The 18,504-nt window shown below is 44.2% G+C and overlaps 2 protein-coding genes across 2 annotated transcripts; both read right to left on the minus strand.

The window, feature by feature from the left end:
• Positions 1-150: 150 nt before the first annotated feature.
• On the minus strand, positions 151-14,363 carry itga2b (integrin, alpha 2b). Its single transcript, XM_021624569.2, has 31 exons — positions 13,943-14,363; positions 12,225-12,355; positions 11,959-12,056; positions 11,417-11,588; positions 10,964-11,013; positions 10,717-10,762; positions 10,009-10,128; positions 9,701-9,745; positions 9,334-9,377; positions 9,178-9,243; positions 8,965-9,017; positions 8,714-8,789; positions 8,132-8,267; positions 7,637-7,822; positions 6,597-6,642; positions 6,351-6,458; positions 5,768-5,823; positions 5,514-5,665; positions 5,039-5,149; positions 4,813-4,880; positions 4,484-4,631; positions 4,114-4,206; positions 3,622-3,701; positions 3,228-3,308; positions 2,735-2,840; positions 2,349-2,501; positions 2,030-2,128; positions 1,633-1,749; positions 1,312-1,413; positions 1,003-1,125; positions 151-755 (listed from the first exon to the last, which is right to left on the minus strand). Exons 1-31 carry the CDS (start codon positions 14,122-14,124, stop codon positions 630-632), a joined length of 3,174 nt encoding a protein of 1,057 aa, XP_021480244.2. The 5' UTR covers positions 14,125-14,363; the 3' UTR covers positions 151-629.
• A 553-nt stretch (positions 14,364-14,916) lies between these two features.
• On the minus strand, positions 14,917-17,122 carry LOC110538935 (aquaporin-5). Its single transcript, XM_021625903.2, has 4 exons — positions 16,579-17,122; positions 16,211-16,372; positions 15,925-16,005; positions 14,917-15,796 (listed from the first exon to the last, which is right to left on the minus strand). The coding sequence occupies exons 1-4, from the start codon at positions 17,086-17,088 to the stop codon at positions 15,629-15,631; spliced, it is 921 nt and encodes a 306-aa protein (XP_021481578.2). The 5' UTR covers positions 17,089-17,122; the 3' UTR covers positions 14,917-15,628.
• Between the last annotated feature and the right edge of the window lie 1,382 nt (positions 17,123-18,504).

Genomic DNA, 18,504 nt, shown 5'->3' on the forward strand with positions numbered 1-18,504 from the left:
CCCTATTAGGAGGACGGTGTAATTACAAATGTAAGAACACAGTGTTCCATATCACTTAAAAGTAGGCTATCTATCTGTTTGCATGCACAATAGCCGCTATTCATTTGCAGTTGTTTTGAAATGCATATAAAATGTCAATGTAACAAAAAAACAAGCATGTGTATTGTACTTTTCTTGCCATATCTGTGTATTTATTTATTATTCTTTTTAATTATAAACACATGGTTGCCGGGTCTGAGTGTTATTGTCACTAGGGTCTCCCCTCTACAACAACAGGAAGCTGGCTCAGCCTTCAGTGAGTCATGACGGTCTCCCCAACACAATGGTTGCTTAGAGAGCAGGCCGATGCCATCACACTAACAAGGATATCCCCTCTGTGAACATTGGAATGCCAGTTTGGCTTCAAAAGGACACAAAGTGTTTAATCGCGATCATATGATTATTTTAAAACAAAATGCAACAGCTACACAATAGAAAATGTGCAGTTATAGGGAGTAAAACAAGAAGCCCACAGCAACATTTTACAAACCATGTGAAACAGTTTAACACTCGGGAAAAGTGTGGGCGTCCGTGTCAAACCAAATAAATACATAAAACACCAGGGTTTCCAGGGTGATAACAGCAGTTGTTTATGCTTGCTTGTCCTCTGCGTTTGTGGGCATCTCAGCGTATTCTGACTGTCCAGCCCCAGCTAGGTGTTCTGCATCGTCGTCGTCATCATCACACGGGGGACGGTTGCGATTAAAGAACCCCACCTGAAGCACAAACTCAAAACATTTACATTTCCACATATTGTTTCCCGATTCCGGTTTCATTCGTGTGTCATCGAGGACATTCTCCTTTATGTCCCCTCTAAATAGTCTCCATTTTAAGAAAACATATCATTAAAAAAGACTGAGTGATCAATACTTCGATGATAGCTGAGTAGCACCTTCTAAATGCTACCCAGTTATAGGGCCCAATCTTGCGCCACCTGCTGTTTTAACGATGTCAGCACATTACCTTCCAGAAGATCAGAGCCAGCAGTGCAAGGAGGAAGAGGCCAGAGACCACAGCCACAACAATCCACCACACCGGCACCTCCTTCTCTCCATCAGGAGCCCTCCACACCACACTGGTCTGGGTCTACACACATACACACATGGTCAACTGGCTCCAATTAAATCTGTCCAATGACTACTGAAGAAATGGTTACCTTGTGAGATACGGTTGTGTATGTGCCTCAAGTCAGCCGTTTATGTCATTAGTAAATAAGTGTTGTCTACACACTAGTGGAAAGGGTAAACGTTATTATTTTTTATTTTTTTTTACCTCAGCCTGTCCACTTGGCAGCTCTTCAGGCTGGATCTTGGAGGGCATATCTATAACCTCATAGCGTGCTGTAGAGTGGAGAACATAATTCTCATAGGGCCTCTAGGGGAAACAGAATGAGGGTTCCATAATCATTACGGAATAATGTCAACGAAGTAAGATCTTACAAAATGCTATCTCAAAATTATGCAGAGCTGTCTTGGAGCACTTTTCCTTTACACCTATGAATGCAGATATAGTGAAAATTGTGTGGAAAATATGTCACTGTGATTCTCTCTTTCCCTATCTCTCCCTCCCTCTTCTTGCCTCCGTCCCTCTCACCTCCAGGAAGGTCTGTACCCAGAGTCGAGACATCACCTTCACCACAGCGCTCCAGCCTCTCTCCAGACCTGTGGCCTCACACACAAACCTCAGACAGGTATCTCCACTGGTGCAGTTCTGTAGAGAAATAGAGAGAGGAACAGACCTAACTGAGGCAACCTGTTTCCCCCATTACACATCAATGGAATGTACCCATCCACATGAGATGTAATATTTTGTTGTTTAGCCCCCTCTTGTGGCACATATAGAATATTGCAAATTGTCCCTGAAATTGCAGCAAAAAGGAACTAGCCTATCGTACAGTATCAAGTAAAGACAAGACAGTTTGATTGTATTGCTGTCAGAAGTACACTGATGCATGTCATTATGTTAATCGAGTGAGGCGACACTTGCTTACCACGTGAACGGTCTCTTTGCGCTGAGGCTCCTGCTGTGCCACCTTATTCTGTTTGACCTTATACACTTTACCAACAGTAGCATTCCCGGTCTTCACCAACTGCCAAAACAAAAGAGTGTACTCCAATTTCATATGACCAAAACATCATCAAAAGAACAATAGAACATCTGGTTTTGCTTCTATTTAAGGCAAATATAAAATAAAATAGTGATTTCCTTTTAAATGAAACATAATTCATGGAAAAACAACATAGTTTTCCCACTATAGAAAGATTTGCTGTCTGGCACACTGCAGGGCCACATCATGCTACCTCTCTCACCTGATATGGGTCGATGTCAGGGGAGTCAGTGTGGCAGGTGAGGAAATCCTCAGAAGCATTGGCGAACACATAGAGCAGGACTTCTCCATGGTGATGGGTAGGGAACTCCACCTGCACCCTGGCGTTGACCGTGCTCGGACCCAGGTTTCTCAACTGAGTGGTTCAACAACAACAAAAAAATACATGATTTCAGATTTCGCTCACTAAGTTGGATCTCATTGTCTTCGCTTATATATGAAATAACATATACAAAACCTACTCTATAAGGGCCTTATGGACTCTTCAAATAGATGTTACGCATCTTGACCTAAAACTGCACCAACCTCAGAGAGACAAATGTCTTAAATGCTCTTGTTTCTTTTCCGAGTGAACCATAAAAAGGTTACCTCATAGACGTGTTCCACTAGCGGGCCAACCTCCTCTAGGTCAGCAGGATGCTCCTTCTGTTCCCACTTGGCAATGGGCAGGACACACTCAGGTGGAGAGGAGCCCCTGTCCAAAAAACAACAGGCTACAAGAGTGGACCAAACGCTGAGGACAACACTGATAACACTAGCCTGGTCCTAGTGATAATTAGTAACTACGTGTCCTGGGAAAGCCAATAACTACAAGGACAAGAGGAAACCATGGTGTTACTGTACTGTATTACGCTCTTTTTAGGACAACGTCTTCCAATTGGCAAACATCACTCATCCTTTTTGGATATTAGATATTCAGTCTGCTACTTGTCTGGATTGGCAGCTCTGAATTGTCAAACAGAAAGTGTGTCTCGGGAGTCAGGAGGAGTGCTCATTTCCATGGTAGCACAAAACAGCACAGTTTATGGCTCTGATGATAATTGGAGGATAATTGGAAGACAATGAAGGAAGGCCCACCCACCCCCGCATCTCCAGAGCTGCCTCAGCGCTGACATCAATCCTCAGATGGGCCACGTTGCTGTCAGGGTTCTGGCTGTTCTTGCTAGAGAGTATAAAGGAAGGAAGAAGCTGAATGAATGTTGACCATTTCCCTTGTGTCATTAGAAAGGCCATGAACCTTCAGCTGACACCTTGAATGTCTAAAATACAGACAACTTCATTAACAAGCATGTAAACCATGTGTATCTCAAAGACCCTAAATATGCCTTACATTGTGCTGATCACTCTACACTAAACATTAACTTTAGTGATCTTGAATTTCCCCATTAAAATGTTGTATTAAAAATACAAAAACAAAGCCTTGGTAGCATCGAAGGCATTAAAACCTCAAGAAGGGATGAAAGTGTTGTTCTTGCCTTTTGATCTGTAATGTGAATGACACGTGGCTCTCCACCTCCTCCAGGTTCCCCACGCTGAAGAACAGACCAGCCTGGAGCTACGACAGACAGAGAGAAGAACATACTGTACTGCATCATTCAGACTGACAGAGCTGTTGCAAACACAGTCACATGTCATCCACATCCGTTGACAGTGAAGACCCAGAACGGCACTATTACTCTATGTGTAATTCCATGCCAACTCAGTGTGTCCGGCCAGAGTTTGGAAGGTTGGGAGTTCGATCCCCGGCCAAGTTATACTACAGAATGTAAAAAAGGTACCCAATGAGTCTCTGCTTGGCACTCAGACAGCACTAAGGAGATTAAGGTGATAGATTAGTGTCCTGTCTATCAAGCTGCTTCATGCTACAGAAACAGGAGATAGGCTCCTGCTCCAATGAGCCGTTCTGACTCATGCAAGGCACTTGCGAGGGTATTTACTTACACTATATTTAATAACATGGTGGTTACCTTCTGGCCCTGCTTCATAGGGTTCCCCAGCTCACAGACCATCACCACCGTCTGGTTCTCCTTCTTCTGAGCACAAATCAACCTGCTGAAGTCCTGGGAGAGATGGCACACTCAGACAGCCTATTCATTATATAGTGCACTATTTTTGACCAGGGCCCATGAGGCTCTGGTCAAAAGTAGTGCACAATATAGGGAGTAGGGTGCCATTTCAGACGCAGAGAGTGTGTTTTACTTAGGGCCGGTGGGCTATGCTGACCAAATAACCTAACCAGCAAAACTCTGGGCTCAAAGTTTTTCCTGCAGGTGTGGGACAGTTGATGCCACTCTGTTAACAATTCCCTTTTATTATGAACAGGAGAGTCACAGTCACCTTTCTGTCAGTCACCATACTCTGGTAGTGTGTGTTGGCTGGTGGGCGTATTTCCAGCTCGGTCTCGTAGGCCCCCTCTCCTCTGTTCTCTGCTGTGATGACCAGCAGGGCAGGGTGGTCATCCCCTATCAGAAGACGGCCAGTACCTCTGAGGATGGGTCAAAGGGTTGTATTAGTAGACCGGAATAACATGCTCTAACTAAACCCTATTATCTCCGCACACTGATCCCACGAGACCTTACTTGGTCAAATTCCTGAACATGTAGAATGACCAAGAAAACAGATGACACTACTGAGTGATGAGGAACTCAGGGGAGTTTGACACTCACGCTTCAGCGGTCAGCCTCAGGTCAGGGACACAGACGTTGTCCTCTCCGCAGTCCAGAATGATCCTGGTCTGCACAACACACAGACACACACACACATTTTTATACCCAAAGAAACAAACACCTACGCTAATTCATAGGTTTCGACCGTGTAATTACCACTTATAAATGTTTTTCCTTTGCAAATGAAAATGTTTTAATACATTTAGAATGTAATGCGTGATGTCACCTGTGCGACCACAGCTCTCTGGCCATGCAGCATGGCCTCCTGGGAGTTGGACAGGCTGTAGTTCAAGGAGATGAAGATGGGGCTGAGCTTGTCCTTGAACTCTGACTCATGCTGGAAAGAGAGACAGGAAGCAGTACTGACATTGATGCAATTAACCCTCAATTCAGTTGAAATTCAGTAAAGATCTACTGCAGTTTAGTGGATCACATAGTGTTAAGACAATATAAATCTATTTCCCTTTCAGGTTTGTCTGTTGCCACTGACAATGGCAGTGTTCACAACCTTTTTGTGAGGTTACTAATGGTATTGTGATTGGAGCCTGTTGTAGTGTCACTTCAGTGAATGGCCACTTGGGGGCCTCAGCCTGATGAGAACACTGCTGCACCATTATGGTTTTATTTCAGGTTTTGAGCTCTGACCATTGTAAACCAAAATACAGGTCTATAAATTGGCTAAACTGGCACAAGCAACCCACCCGTAGGTAAGCAGTTTGGTTCCTGCAGACCACTCCCACATCTCTCTGAATGGTTAGCTGAAAATACTCTTGGGGCAGATTGGTCTGCAGCAATAGGGTCCTCCTGGCCATTGTCTGTTTCATCTTGTCCAGCTGAAGCTCTGCATCTAGAACTACAAGAGTGGATTTAGGGTCTTGAACAAACAGAAAACTGAAACTCAAGGAGAATGTGTATGTTTCCACATGAATAAATTACTTCAGTATGCGTCTCCTACCTATCTCCTCTGGAATGCTGTGGCCAGACACACTAATGCACATCATGACTGTGAAGCTGTAAGGAGAGAGACAGACCGCATCAGTCATAATGCCATTCTGAATTTACAAGAACAAATTCACACATCATCACGGGAAAGATCAGTCTAACACAACCAGGAACTGTCCAGACATGTCACACATCTTAATAAAATGTTTGGCACTTAGGATACTGCAGCAATTCTACATAGTGACAACACGTGCATGTTTGCCGTGCCCACCAACATTTGTCCATCATAAATGTTCTTCCCAGTTGGGTGCTGCAGCACCCCCTGAAAATTGTTATAAAAAATAATATTGATTTAAAAGAAATTTTGTCACAAAAGTATTGCACTGGATCTTTAATAGTGCTGTATTAGCGGACCGATATAGTGTTTGTAGGGCAGGCAAAATGTTTTTTCAGCACCTCTACTACCCCTTGAAAATACAAAAATATCAAATATACATCATAATTAACACAGCACCCGCACCCCCAAACAACTTCCCACGGCTATGGATAATGCCCACACTAATGGTATGATACTCTGGTTTGAGAAGAATCTTTACCAGGCCACAGGCTCGTTGGTGGTGGGGCGCTGACACTCCTTCACATCTGGGTTCAGGAAGTCAGGGTAGAGGGAGAGTTGGGTCTTGGCCATCACCACGGCTTGAGCCCTGGCACCACCCCACACAAACAGAGAATAGACGGTGTGGGTACATTGTGAATGCAAATGTTAAACTTGCTCCAGATAACATTTCTCAAGTTAATTTAAAGTAATAAATAAACTGTTTGTTTGTCTCACACTACTGTACCTGTACACAGCAATCTTATTGACTCCCCATGCACCAACAATTAGATCTGTGAGGCAACAAAGATTGACAATAACAAGTTGCAAGCTCTTATTTTTCTAGTCTTGAAACATAAGAAATATAACGTCATGAAACAGCTTTGGAAAAAATGACATGATTGATACCCTTTCATGAGAAAGTGCTATCAAAAAAATAGTCCATGGGATTGATTGCCCTTTGGTAACAGCCAGGACCTCTGCTTTCATATCACAGTGACTCCTAAGAAACTTAAAGTAGGAAACAAAACTATTTTCAGGGAAAGAGGTCAGCTGAAAAAAAAGTTGAACTGTAACAGGCTCACTGGGGGAACAAGAGACAAAGAGCGCCATGAGTGTCTTTAAAAGCCAGAGGTGTTGCACATCAAAAAGCATTGCTGTGTTGAGAGTAGTTCACTAGTCTCCAAGGGACACTAAATGTATCTCCATTTTAGTGCTCTCCCCCGACAAATGTTGGCCACTCTACTGGATGAGTGACTTTTCTGTTTCTCTCTCGTGTGTCCGAGAAACTTTGCCTTGGTCTCCAGGGGGACGGGAGACAAACAACATGTCAGAGGACGTTTTTACTGGGACTGAAAGGACTTTGTTAAGTAGTGGCAATTTGTCCTTGGGTAGTAGTCAACTACAATGAAAAAGACAACAGAAATATTTGCAGCTGCTGTTGTTGAACTGCGCCAGAGGCTGATTGTGGAGTTGTAAGGGAAGAGAGTGACCTCCACGTGATCTTACAGGTTGACATCTCCAAGTGGTCTTGGCAGGATTGACACTGTGGCTTAACAAGAGAGGTAGGGACATAGTTGGGAATTGTTGGCCGGGGTAAGGTTTGTTGTTCCATAACTTCTCAAATCTTGATGAGATTATTATTTCACGTTTTTTGGGCTAGAATCAAATACTTCAAGTCAAAACACATCAAGTCAAAACACAACACCCAATATAATCAAATCCACATCTATTCTAAATCAAGGTAAACGAGCCTACAGTTTCCGAAGAGTTCGTTTTCAGACTAACCTGGGTAGCCATTTGAATCAATGTCAGTGGCCCCTCTCAGGGTGAAGCCAAACTGTGCTGGAGAGCCTAGGGACCGGAAGGGACTCTCGATGACCTGGGTATACTGGGGAGACAGTCCATCACTAGTCCCCATGTAGATGAAAACCCTCCCTTCAACGCCCGAGGATGGGGCTCCCACAGCAACATCTGAGAGAGACAGAAACACTTTATAATGATGAGTAATCCACGGACGGAGTGCATTGAAACACTGCTATGACAAAAGCATTCCTCACCGTTAGAAAATGTAGCATTTCAAGAGGGAATCATGAACTCAAAGATGAATCTCCTTTCGGAAACAAAGTCTTTGCAGAGGACATTTTCACATTTAATATCATTCCTTGTTTAAGTTACCCAGAAAATCAGATACTACTGATTCTGCTGCCCCTGAGGCAGTTACTATATTAGAAGGGAAGATACGTATATTGTAAGTCAAATGATTGTATATTAGAGCCTCACCGCTAAAACCGTCCTTGTCCAGGTCACCGAGGGGGGCGATGGTGCTGCCAAAGCGTCCGTACAACTGGGAACCTGTCAGCTTCTGGTCTGGCTTGGAGTGGAAGGTGGAGCGCTCTCTCTGCAGGTACACACTCACCTGGGAAAGGATTACACACATCCATTGTCTCGGAGCTGGGTATAAAAAAAAGGTGAATGGAGACTGCACACTATGCTCCCATGTGCTAGACTGCACACTATGCTCCCATGTGCTAGACTGCACACTATGCTCCCATGTGCTAGACTGCACACTATGCTCCCATGTGCTAGACTGCACACTATGCTCCCATGTGCTAGACTGCATCACTATGCTCCCATGTGCTAGACTGCACACTATGCTCCCATGTGCTAGACTGCACACTATGCTCCCATGTGCTAGACTGCATCACTATGCTCCCATGTGCTAGACTGCACACTATGCTCCCATGTGCTAGACTGCACACTATGCTCCCATGTGCTAGACTGCACACTATGCTCCCATGTGCTAGACTGCACACTATGCTCCCATGTGCTAGACCACACAGGACTCATCAGGTTTTAACTCACCTGGCCCACCTCCTGCAACTGCTGGCCCGACACACGCTCCATGAAGAGGGGCGCCCCGATTAGGATGTCGTCTATTCTGTAGGGGACAGAGGACAGAGCAAGAATGGCTGGACATTTGAGCTCTCTTTCATGGTTCCTTGAGACAGCAGGCCAGCAAACAGTGGCTTAGATGTTATTAGGTGGTTAATTCATGTTTAATACTTCCATGATCAAGGACTTAAAAAAAAGTAAGTATGAGAGTTCTGACATACCCATCATTGTTAATATCAGTCACTGCAACGCTGTGGCCGAAGTAAGAGGCCACCTGCAAGATGAAAGTTGCATGTGGTTTTGAGTGGACTTACGTTGCTCGGGACTCAGATATCAACACAAAGGCATATCTGTATAGACACTTCTTCATCACTCTCCTGTAAACAAGTCAATCGAAATAAAATGTGATGGAAATGATGGAAATGCAGTCTCACCTGAGAGCCTAAGAATGTGCGTTTAACTCCCAAAAAGCCAGGTGTGTCTCCATTATAGATTTTGACCTGGATACAAAGCCACAACATTAGCTTAGATCACTCTCTAATAAATGAATATGAAAAGTAAATGATAATGACGCCATCGGGAGCCCTTACTGAGCCTGCTGTGTTGCGATCATTAGGCACTCCAACCACATAATCTGAAACAGAAAATAAATACGTGTACTGGATTTAAAACACAGTAAAACAGACTTAACAAATTAATTATTGAGAAATGTTTCAACCTTTTGTATCTTACTGACAAATGTTTGAAGGTTTTGCACAGCTGTCAGCATCACTACCAGGCACATAAAACGTAGGAAGTATGGGCCTATGTGCTAATATTCCATTCCTTGCGCCATTCTTTGTCATGCAAAACATGAACAAATGTTTGGCATGACAATGAGTCGGAATGATAGTACAAACTGGGACCGGGCTAGTAATTATCTGGTTGTGTGGACACTTTTGACGGGAACTTTCTCACCTGGTATTGAGTCTCCAGTGAACTCGCCAGTGGCCACAGAATACCCTGTTGGCGAACGAAACCTTTCGGGTTTATTGAACTGAGAAGAATGTCACTGAATATCTTTGTACTGAATATTTTAGGCCAGTGGTTCTCAAACCTCTCTTCGGGGTAGAACACCTGATTCAACTAATCATCAAGCACTTAATGAGGTGAATTTGGTTTGCTAGTTCAGGGTTGCAACAGAATTGTGAAACATCTTGGCGTCTCGGAGAAGAGGCTTGAAAACCATTGCATTAGACCACAAGTCTTGCGTGTCACCCTCTTACCATGGTAATGATCGTATCCACCAGTCTCAGGGGAATGGGTTTGTCCTACCACATAAGGTTTGGCATTCTGGCTCTTGGCACTGTCGACGATGTCAGGCAGTCCTGCACTGATGATCTGACCTGCAACAGAAAGGTTAAACACCGCAACCATCATTTGGAGAAGACACCTTTAGTAATGTTTATACATATTTATTTCATAATATTTTCAGTAACATTAGTCAAATTAAGCATGCAGGTTGCCTCCCACTTTAACAATGTTCTGACATGTTGTTGCCCTAGGGCTGGCATTTGCGAGACTATATGACAATATGATAATTCATCATGCTCAGTCATCATCAACCTTCCCGGAGACGTTCCAACAACAGGGCTATTAGTGGATACATTTATCCTAGGAGTGTTGAACAATGCAATAATGGAAGCCACCATAATTACGGAAGCCACCAGCCTAAGAACCATGTATGGTGACATTTTATATTTCTTGTTCTTAGTGTTTTAGTGTTTGTCCACCCCATTTTTGTTCAATGCTCCAGCAGCGGAAGCAACAAACCCCCCATCCCACAGCAGCCTCAGAAAGTGTGGCATCCAGCTCCAATGCCCCAGCAGCAAATGTTATGCCCCAGCAATTTTATGCCCCGGCAGATTTACCTCAGGTGTAGCGTGAAATCTAGTTTAACCAGGCTAATAATGGCACCAGATGGCACATGTTACCTTGAAAATAGTAGCCTCCAGGAGCACCGATAAGGAGCCTTCCCTCCTAGAATAGTACGGCAAGAAACAAATCAAATTATTGTTATAGATGGTATCATAACACTGTTGGTGTAATTACTACATTACAGTATCATAAACTACGTGGATCTAAATGATCTACTCTGCTACCATACATTGCTGTGTAGTATATAACATTATATGAGTCAAAAATAAAAAGTTTGATGAGAAATGTTTGGATGGCGGGCACCTTTGTTATGTCAGAGCTAAATCCCACTTCACAGTATCGTCTGTCGGTAGCTGAGAATAAAGATCAGGATCAAAGATGAAAACATGCAGAGTAGAAAGAAAAACCAGCAGGCAAACGTTTGAACATGAAGTCAACTGCTATTTTAAGAAGGATATACCCGAGGTGTTTTGTGGCATAGCAGTGAGAATGATACTCAATTACCAAAAGAGTTCTGACAAGATACTTGTTTGGCTGTGTTTACACAGGCAGCCCAATTCTGTTATTTTGCCCAATCTGATTGGTCAAAATAACATTTAGTGGCAAAAGATCAAATTTGGATTGCATGTATAAATGCAGCCTTTAAGTTTTGAGTGGACAGAGGAACCTGTTACTGTACAGAACAGGTACTACTGGCATGACTAATATCTCTTACTGTACTGTACAGGTACTACTGGCATGACTAATATCTCTTACTGTACTTCAGGGCTTTGTAATTTTTCTCAGTCATGACGTCTCTGCAGGGGGAGTAGTTGACCTTTTCACCCGTCAGTGTATTCAACACTAGGCAGGTCCCCACTGGAGTGTTCTGGGCCTCGTCACGTTCCCCCACGTCTATTACGTTCCAGTGGAACAGGGGGGCACAGGCCTGGCGCAGGGGGAGGGAGGGAGAGAGAGAAGGGAGGAGAGAAAGAGAAAGAGGGGGAGAAGGAACGTGATATAGAGAAGGGTAACACAAAGTGATGAAGAGAATGACCGCGAGAGAAAGAAAGTCAAATTAAGAAGGAGCAGAGGCATACACACATTGGTAGAAAGAGAGAGGGGATCGGTGGTTGGGAGAGGAAGGAAAATAAATTGAGGGAGGGAGAGAGGTTCTGTAAAAGATTTAGAGGATCGATATCTGATGCATTCTATACTGCACAGTGACTGTATACAGCAGCCTGAGTGACTGGTTTATGAGAATTCAAAGAGTGAGAGAGTGGTAACAGTATTGTGCCACAACGGCTGGAAAAACTCACCACAATGTAGTTTCCGGAGGATCGCACAGTAGCACCAAACCACTGGTGGGACTTTGAAGAGCTTATCACTAAGTTCTGGTGAGGATAAACCTCATCACCTGTAGTTACATCAGACAGCCCAGTTTTTCAACCTTTTTTGTAATTGAGCCCAGAATAAATAAATATCTTCTTTACTTACTTACTGATCTACAGTATGATAATATGTTCACAGCTTTAGAAAACATTGAGAAATGCATGAATAGGACTTTTGATTAGGAAAGGTTTACCTTTTGTGTCAAAGGTCATGGTAGTACAGGCCCCTCCTGTCTGTGCCCAGGGACAGAGGTACACAGCCCCTGCCTCAGTGATTCTTGGCTGACTGGTGTTGGCTCTAGGGGCCCCAACCACAACACTGATGCTGTGGGACAGAAAATACTATGGTTCAAATATTCTCTTTGGGATTTCAGACAAGAATCTAATGAAAAGCCATTCAAACTCCACATACCTTGTCCAATTTAATATGAGAGTAATACCAGCATATACAGTACATGACCCAAAGTATGTGGACACCTGCTCATCAAACATCTCATTCCAAAACCATGGGCATTAAGACGGAGTTGTTCTCCCCTTTGCTGCTGTAACAGCCTCCACTCTTCTGGGAAGGCTTTCCACTAGATGCTGGATCATTGCTGCGGGGACTTGCTCCCATTCATCCACAAGAACATTAGTGAGGTTGGGCACTGATGTTGGGCGATTAGGCCTGGCCGGGCAGTCGGCGTTCCAATTCATCAGAAAGGTGACCGATGGGGTTGAGGTCAGGGCTCTGTGCAGGAGAGTCAAGTTCTTCAACACCGATTTCGAGTTACCATTTCTGTACGAACCTCGCTTTGTCAATTTTTGTTGTTGTTGTTGACATTTTTACATTTAACCTTTATTTAACTAGTCAAGTCAGTTAAGAACAAATTCTTAATTACAATGACGGCCTACACCAGCCAAACCCGGACGACGCTGGGCCTCTCAATCACCGCCGGTTGTGATACAGCCTGGATGTCAATAGGGGCATTGTCATGCTGAAACAGGAAAGGGCCTTCCTCAAAGGGCCTTCCAAAGATGGAAGCGCAGGATCGTCTAGAATGTCATTGTATGCTGTAGCGTTGAGCTTTCCCTTCACTGGAACTAAGGGGCCTAACCCGAACCATAAAAAACAGCCCCAGACCATTATTCCTCCTCCACCAAACTTTACAGTTGGCACAATGCATTTGGCAGGTAGCGTTCTCCCGGCATTCGCAAAACACAAATTAATCTGTTGGTCTGCAGATGGTGAAGCGTGATTCATCACTCCAAAGAACGCGTTTCCACTGCTCCAGAGTCCAATGGAGGCGAGCTTTACACCACTCCAGCCGACGTTTGGCATTCCTCATGGTGATCTTAGGCTTGTGTGTGGCTGCTTGGCTTTGGAAACCCATTTCATGAAGCTCCCAACAAAGACTTCTTGAGCTGATGTTGCTTCCAGAGGCAGTAGTGAGTGTTGCAACCGCGGACAGACACATTTTGCGCGCTGCTCGCTTCAGCACTTGACAGTCCCGTTCTGTGAGTTCCTGTGGTCTAGCACTACGCGACTGGGCCGTTGTTGCTCCTAAATGTTTCCACTTCACAATAACAGCACTTACAGTTGACCAGAGCAGCTCTTGTAGGACGGAAGTTTGACAAACTGACTTGTTGTAAATGTGGCATCCTATGACAGTGCCACATTGAAAGTCACTGAGCTCTTCAGTAAGGCCATTTTACTGCCAATGTTTGTCTATGGAGATTGCATGGTGGTGTGCTCAATTTTATACACCTGTCAGCAACGGGTGTGGCTGAAATGGCCGAATCCACTAATTTGAAGGGGTGTCCACATACTTTTAACTATACAGTGTAGTTTAACAGATATCATAATAATGATGCAAAGCCTACTGAATGAAGCAAAGCCAAAACTTACCAAATAGTATATTGCAATACTCACGTTTTGTTGCTAAACTGATAGAAATCTGCAGAGAAGCCAAAGAAGCTTCCCTCGGGGCCAGAGAACTCAGTGAAGTTAACCAGGTTTAGATTTAAGGTGTCAGAGTAATGTGGGAGAGCAAATAGCAGGAGACCCATCATTTGTATTGATCTATGAATCCGGTGTTCCTCCATCTTTTTCATAGCTCTTCTATGTCTCCGTCAACTCCCTCACTGCAAATGATACTGGAATCCAAATTTCTTCTTCCTATGTGAGTAATTCTTATCATCTTCAGTTGTTTTTCGCAAGTCAGGGAACTTACACAGTAATGTCGAGAGGGCTGTCATAGATAGGGCAGAGTTGTTGATGTGAGTTGAAGGATTTTTTTCTTGCTAAGCAAAATGTATTTGCGGCTCTCATTGCATTGTGTTGAGTGGAGTGTAACTAACTGTTTCCTGCAGATAGGACTTCGCAGAGAATATTTTGTGACATGAAGTGAAGAGATGTCAGTCTGTCAGAACAGAACTGCAGCTCTCAGACACATTGGCACGTATATTTATAGTGTTATATTAACCCGTAAACAATGTCTCATAGTACATAAATGAAAAAAGTAAGTACACGATTCAAGAGTGTGCATTACCAAGGTATAAAACTATCGCGACGTGGATCCAAATACACATTTTTCAAAATTTTTTCATTGTTGGGAGAGAGAAAGAGAGAGACCCAGACACACACAGACACAGATACAGACACACAGAAACACACACAGGGCAGGGTTGTTGGGTTTGAGAGATTATGGAGACACTGGTCAATTACACCCAAGCCCTTCCTTCCTAGATGAGTCCTCCCCAGGGCATGACATTTCATGGAAACAGATGGAACTTGTAAGTGGACCGGACACAAAATGACTCCTGTAGCTTCACACCCACTTTACACCCCCCCCCCCCCCCCCTCCCATATACACTCCGTAGGACGACTCAGTTCGGTTTTCAGCTTTAATAAACTCTTGCACAGAGGACATGAAAAACATTACATTCCGTTTCAATATAGTGAAAAACAAATGTAAAATTCATGATATAATAAAGAACATTTTACTGAGTCATACAGCCGTTATTTAAATATGTATAACAAGACAAACACCATGATAGCGGTATATAAAAACACATATTATAGTGATCTGTCCCGTAATGTGAATGATTATACAGCTGGTACCCGTACCCGTACTGACCTGAATGAAATCGCCTTGGACACTCATTGACATGTCCAGGCTTTGGTCTGAATATACATGATCTGCTTCTATAGATGGTTTAACATCTCAGAGAGGTACAACGATGCACAAAGTGAAGTCAAACTGACAAACAACATGATTGTGAAGAACCTGAGAGGGTGGATTAGTGTTTTGTTCAGTTCTGAAATATCAGATAACTGGCCAGAAAGGGAACTATCCAGTACACTCAGGAAAAGAGAGGAGAAAGCAGTCTCCCAGAGAATACAGCAGAGTATATTATCATAGCTACATTGTAGATGTGCATGAATACTGTAGATGTGTACAAATGTTGAGTTTCTTCACTCAGTGGTACTCAACGATGGACCCAGCTAGCATGACCACTTGTGTACACCAGTGGCAAATGGTCAGATATCAGAGAATGGTGTGTGTGGTCACCTTTGGTCAATGGTCAGACAATGGTAAGATAACTGCCTCCATTTCTACTCCACTGTGTGTTCCAAGGTGGTGGGCTGTTTGAGTGGATCCTTGGGAAACAGTTCCTTAAACTCAGCCAACCAGTCGCCAGGGCTACCCCACCGTGGGTAGAGCACCAAGTCATGTAGTAGGCCAGCTAGTAACGCCCCCGCACACGGCCCCACCCAATACACCTGCAGAGGAGAGAGAAACTTTTTTTGTAAGTAGATTTGTATGTGTGAACTGTGGTGTGATGTTAGTAAATAGTGTCAATAATACTTTTGTAATTTCATAGAGTCAACTTGTGTTTGGCCAGACTCACCCAATGGTTTTGAAATTTTAAAGTGACCACAGCTGGACCAAAAGACCTAGCAGGATTCATCCCACAGCCAGTGTACCCAATCTGGTCAAAGGTTGAAGGTAAAGAGAGAGAGGGAGAGGGGGAGAAAAAGAGAGGGGGGGGGGTGAAATCAAAGATAAGTCATAGGAAAAATGTAAAGATCTACAAAATGTTTTACTAGACAAAATCCATCAAATTACCCATAGAAAATCTATTATGGTCAGACAGAATTTAAACAAACACAAATAGGATCTGGATTCTTCCTTACTGCCACGAGATTCCCCAGAATGACAGACAAGCCGACCACTACAGGACCCAGGAGGTGGAAGGCTGATGTGGGTCGAGACGTGGCGAGGACACAGACCACCAGCTGAAAGGTGATGGCTGTCTCCACTGTGAAGGCTTGGCATGGGTGGACACCCAAGCCTACCTGGAAAAATAAACATTTTTACAGATATCAGACCTGGATTCATTAAGTTAAAATGTTTATAAACACCCATAATCAATTAAGCCCATACAAAATGTTTTGGCAAAACATTTCTAATCATGACTTTTCGGAAGCTACAATACTACAGGAAAACAATACTTCACTACAACCTAGAATCAAATACAAATATATTAGACATGACTCGTGACCTCGTTCAGCCCCAGATGCCCTCTGAGCGGGGCAGGCACCATTCCCATGAGAAGTGCACAAGCACAGAGTGCACCGAGGAGCTGTGCCCCCACGTAGAGGATAGCTCTCCAGGGGCTCACCCTCAGTCCTGCAGCCAGAGCCAGGGTCACAGCCGGGTTCAGGTGGACCCCTCCTCCAGAGGTAGCAGGACCCAGGCACACAGACACCACAGCCACGGAGGCCCCGAATGCCAAGGCCACATGCAGGGGGTCAGGGTGGCACTCGGAGAGGGGCTGGGAGTCCGAGAGAAAGGATGGGTCGGACTCTGAGGACAAGTCATGGAGATGATGATCACTGGTGGGACTGGAGAGGCTCCCATCCCAGGCTGGAAGCTGGGGCCATAGCACCACAGAGGCCAGACTGGTGAAGAGGAAGATGGCAGTGCCCACAAATTCACACAGGAGATCCCGGAGGAAAGAAAGTGTCCAAATGTTCTTCAGAACCAACGCCAGACTGGAAAGGACTTGCATGATGGATGAATGAATCTCTGTCTCTCTGTTGTGCTGTTTCTCTGTTTTTTTGTTGCTCTGCCATGAAACACATCCAGGAGTCAGCAGCAGCAGAACCAAACAACCACAAGGGACTGCAATGGGAACCTATATAGAGGGGGCATCTACCGCTGTGTGACGCATATATCAGGAAGGTGGCCTCTTTCTTTCCCCGCTGCGATTATTTACCTGTCCCCTCAGTATACTGCTTGTATTGTGATGTGTTCTGAAGGTGGGTAAGGGTGGAGGTGAGGTGAGGTGGGGAGGCTTAGCTTAGCCAATGCATGTTTTGGCTTTCTGCTTTCCTGTACTCTCAGATGGCTGCCGGTAAATGTCGAGTGGTGTCTTCTTTCCGGGGGGCCACAGAATTACCCATAGGTAATGTGCAGCCATTAGCGAGGGGGCGCTAACTTCTGGTCTCTCTTTGCAGCTGGGGAGTCTCCCCTCTTCCTTCTTCTAACTCTCTCACATTCCCCCTTGCCTCTGTTTCTCAAAGAAAAGTGCTTCACCAGAGAGGATTATATGGTTACCTGAAGCTTTCTATCTTTCAGGTAGAAGAGGAGTGTGGCTGAGGATTGAGCTGAACAAGCCAAAGCCAACTAACTGATTTGCAATTAGTGGTGCCCTGGGATTAATCGAAAAGCTGTACTTTCCTGACCTGGGGTCAACCAGAGTTTAGGATAATTTTAAATAAACTGATCAAGATACTGTCCACCCAAAAAACAATCCAGATACAGCATTTTAAGCCAGCAGTAGCAGGTAAAGGATGCCAAGAGAGAGGCATTTTTAATCCCCTCAAAGGGAGCTCTCTCATCACAGAGAGTGGCCAGGGAAGCTTTAGTGTAACAGGGTGACTAAGAGAGGGTGGGGGAACTAAACACGACCACAGTAAAGCATGTGAAGGTCAGTAAGGAACAATGGCAGTACAGTTATACTGAGATTCCCCTGCAGAGATAGCTTCCTACCAAGGTCATGGAAATTGATACAGTACCTGAGGCTGGTTGAATCAGGACAGGGATAACTGTAAAATATGATATGGAGAGATGGTGTTTCAACAACATGTGGAGATGGGGATGAATGTAGATGACAGGGAATGTCATAGTAGGACATTATACATAAAACGGAAAACAGGGAGACTACAGTATGTGTGTGTGTGTGTGTAACAAGGGGAGACTATTGAGGCCTGCATTTGTGAAATGTTTGTCATGTAAAAACATGAGGTGGGTATCTTCAAAAAGCAGACTATAGTCTTTTTTTTCTTATAACTAGAGCAAAAGTTAAGAATGGTTAGCTGCAGATGCTGTGCAATGAAATACAATATATCGATTAATTCAGTTAGTGTAGAATCTGCTGTCCTTCAGTTAGTAATCATCGATCCATTGTGATATCCTCCATCAT

This window comes from Oncorhynchus mykiss, chromosome 12 (assembly GCF_013265735.2).
Source record: "Oncorhynchus mykiss isolate Arlee chromosome 12, USDA_OmykA_1.1, whole genome shotgun sequence".
In the NCBI taxonomy this organism is placed as follows: Eukaryota; Metazoa; Chordata; class Actinopteri; order Salmoniformes; family Salmonidae; genus Oncorhynchus; species Oncorhynchus mykiss.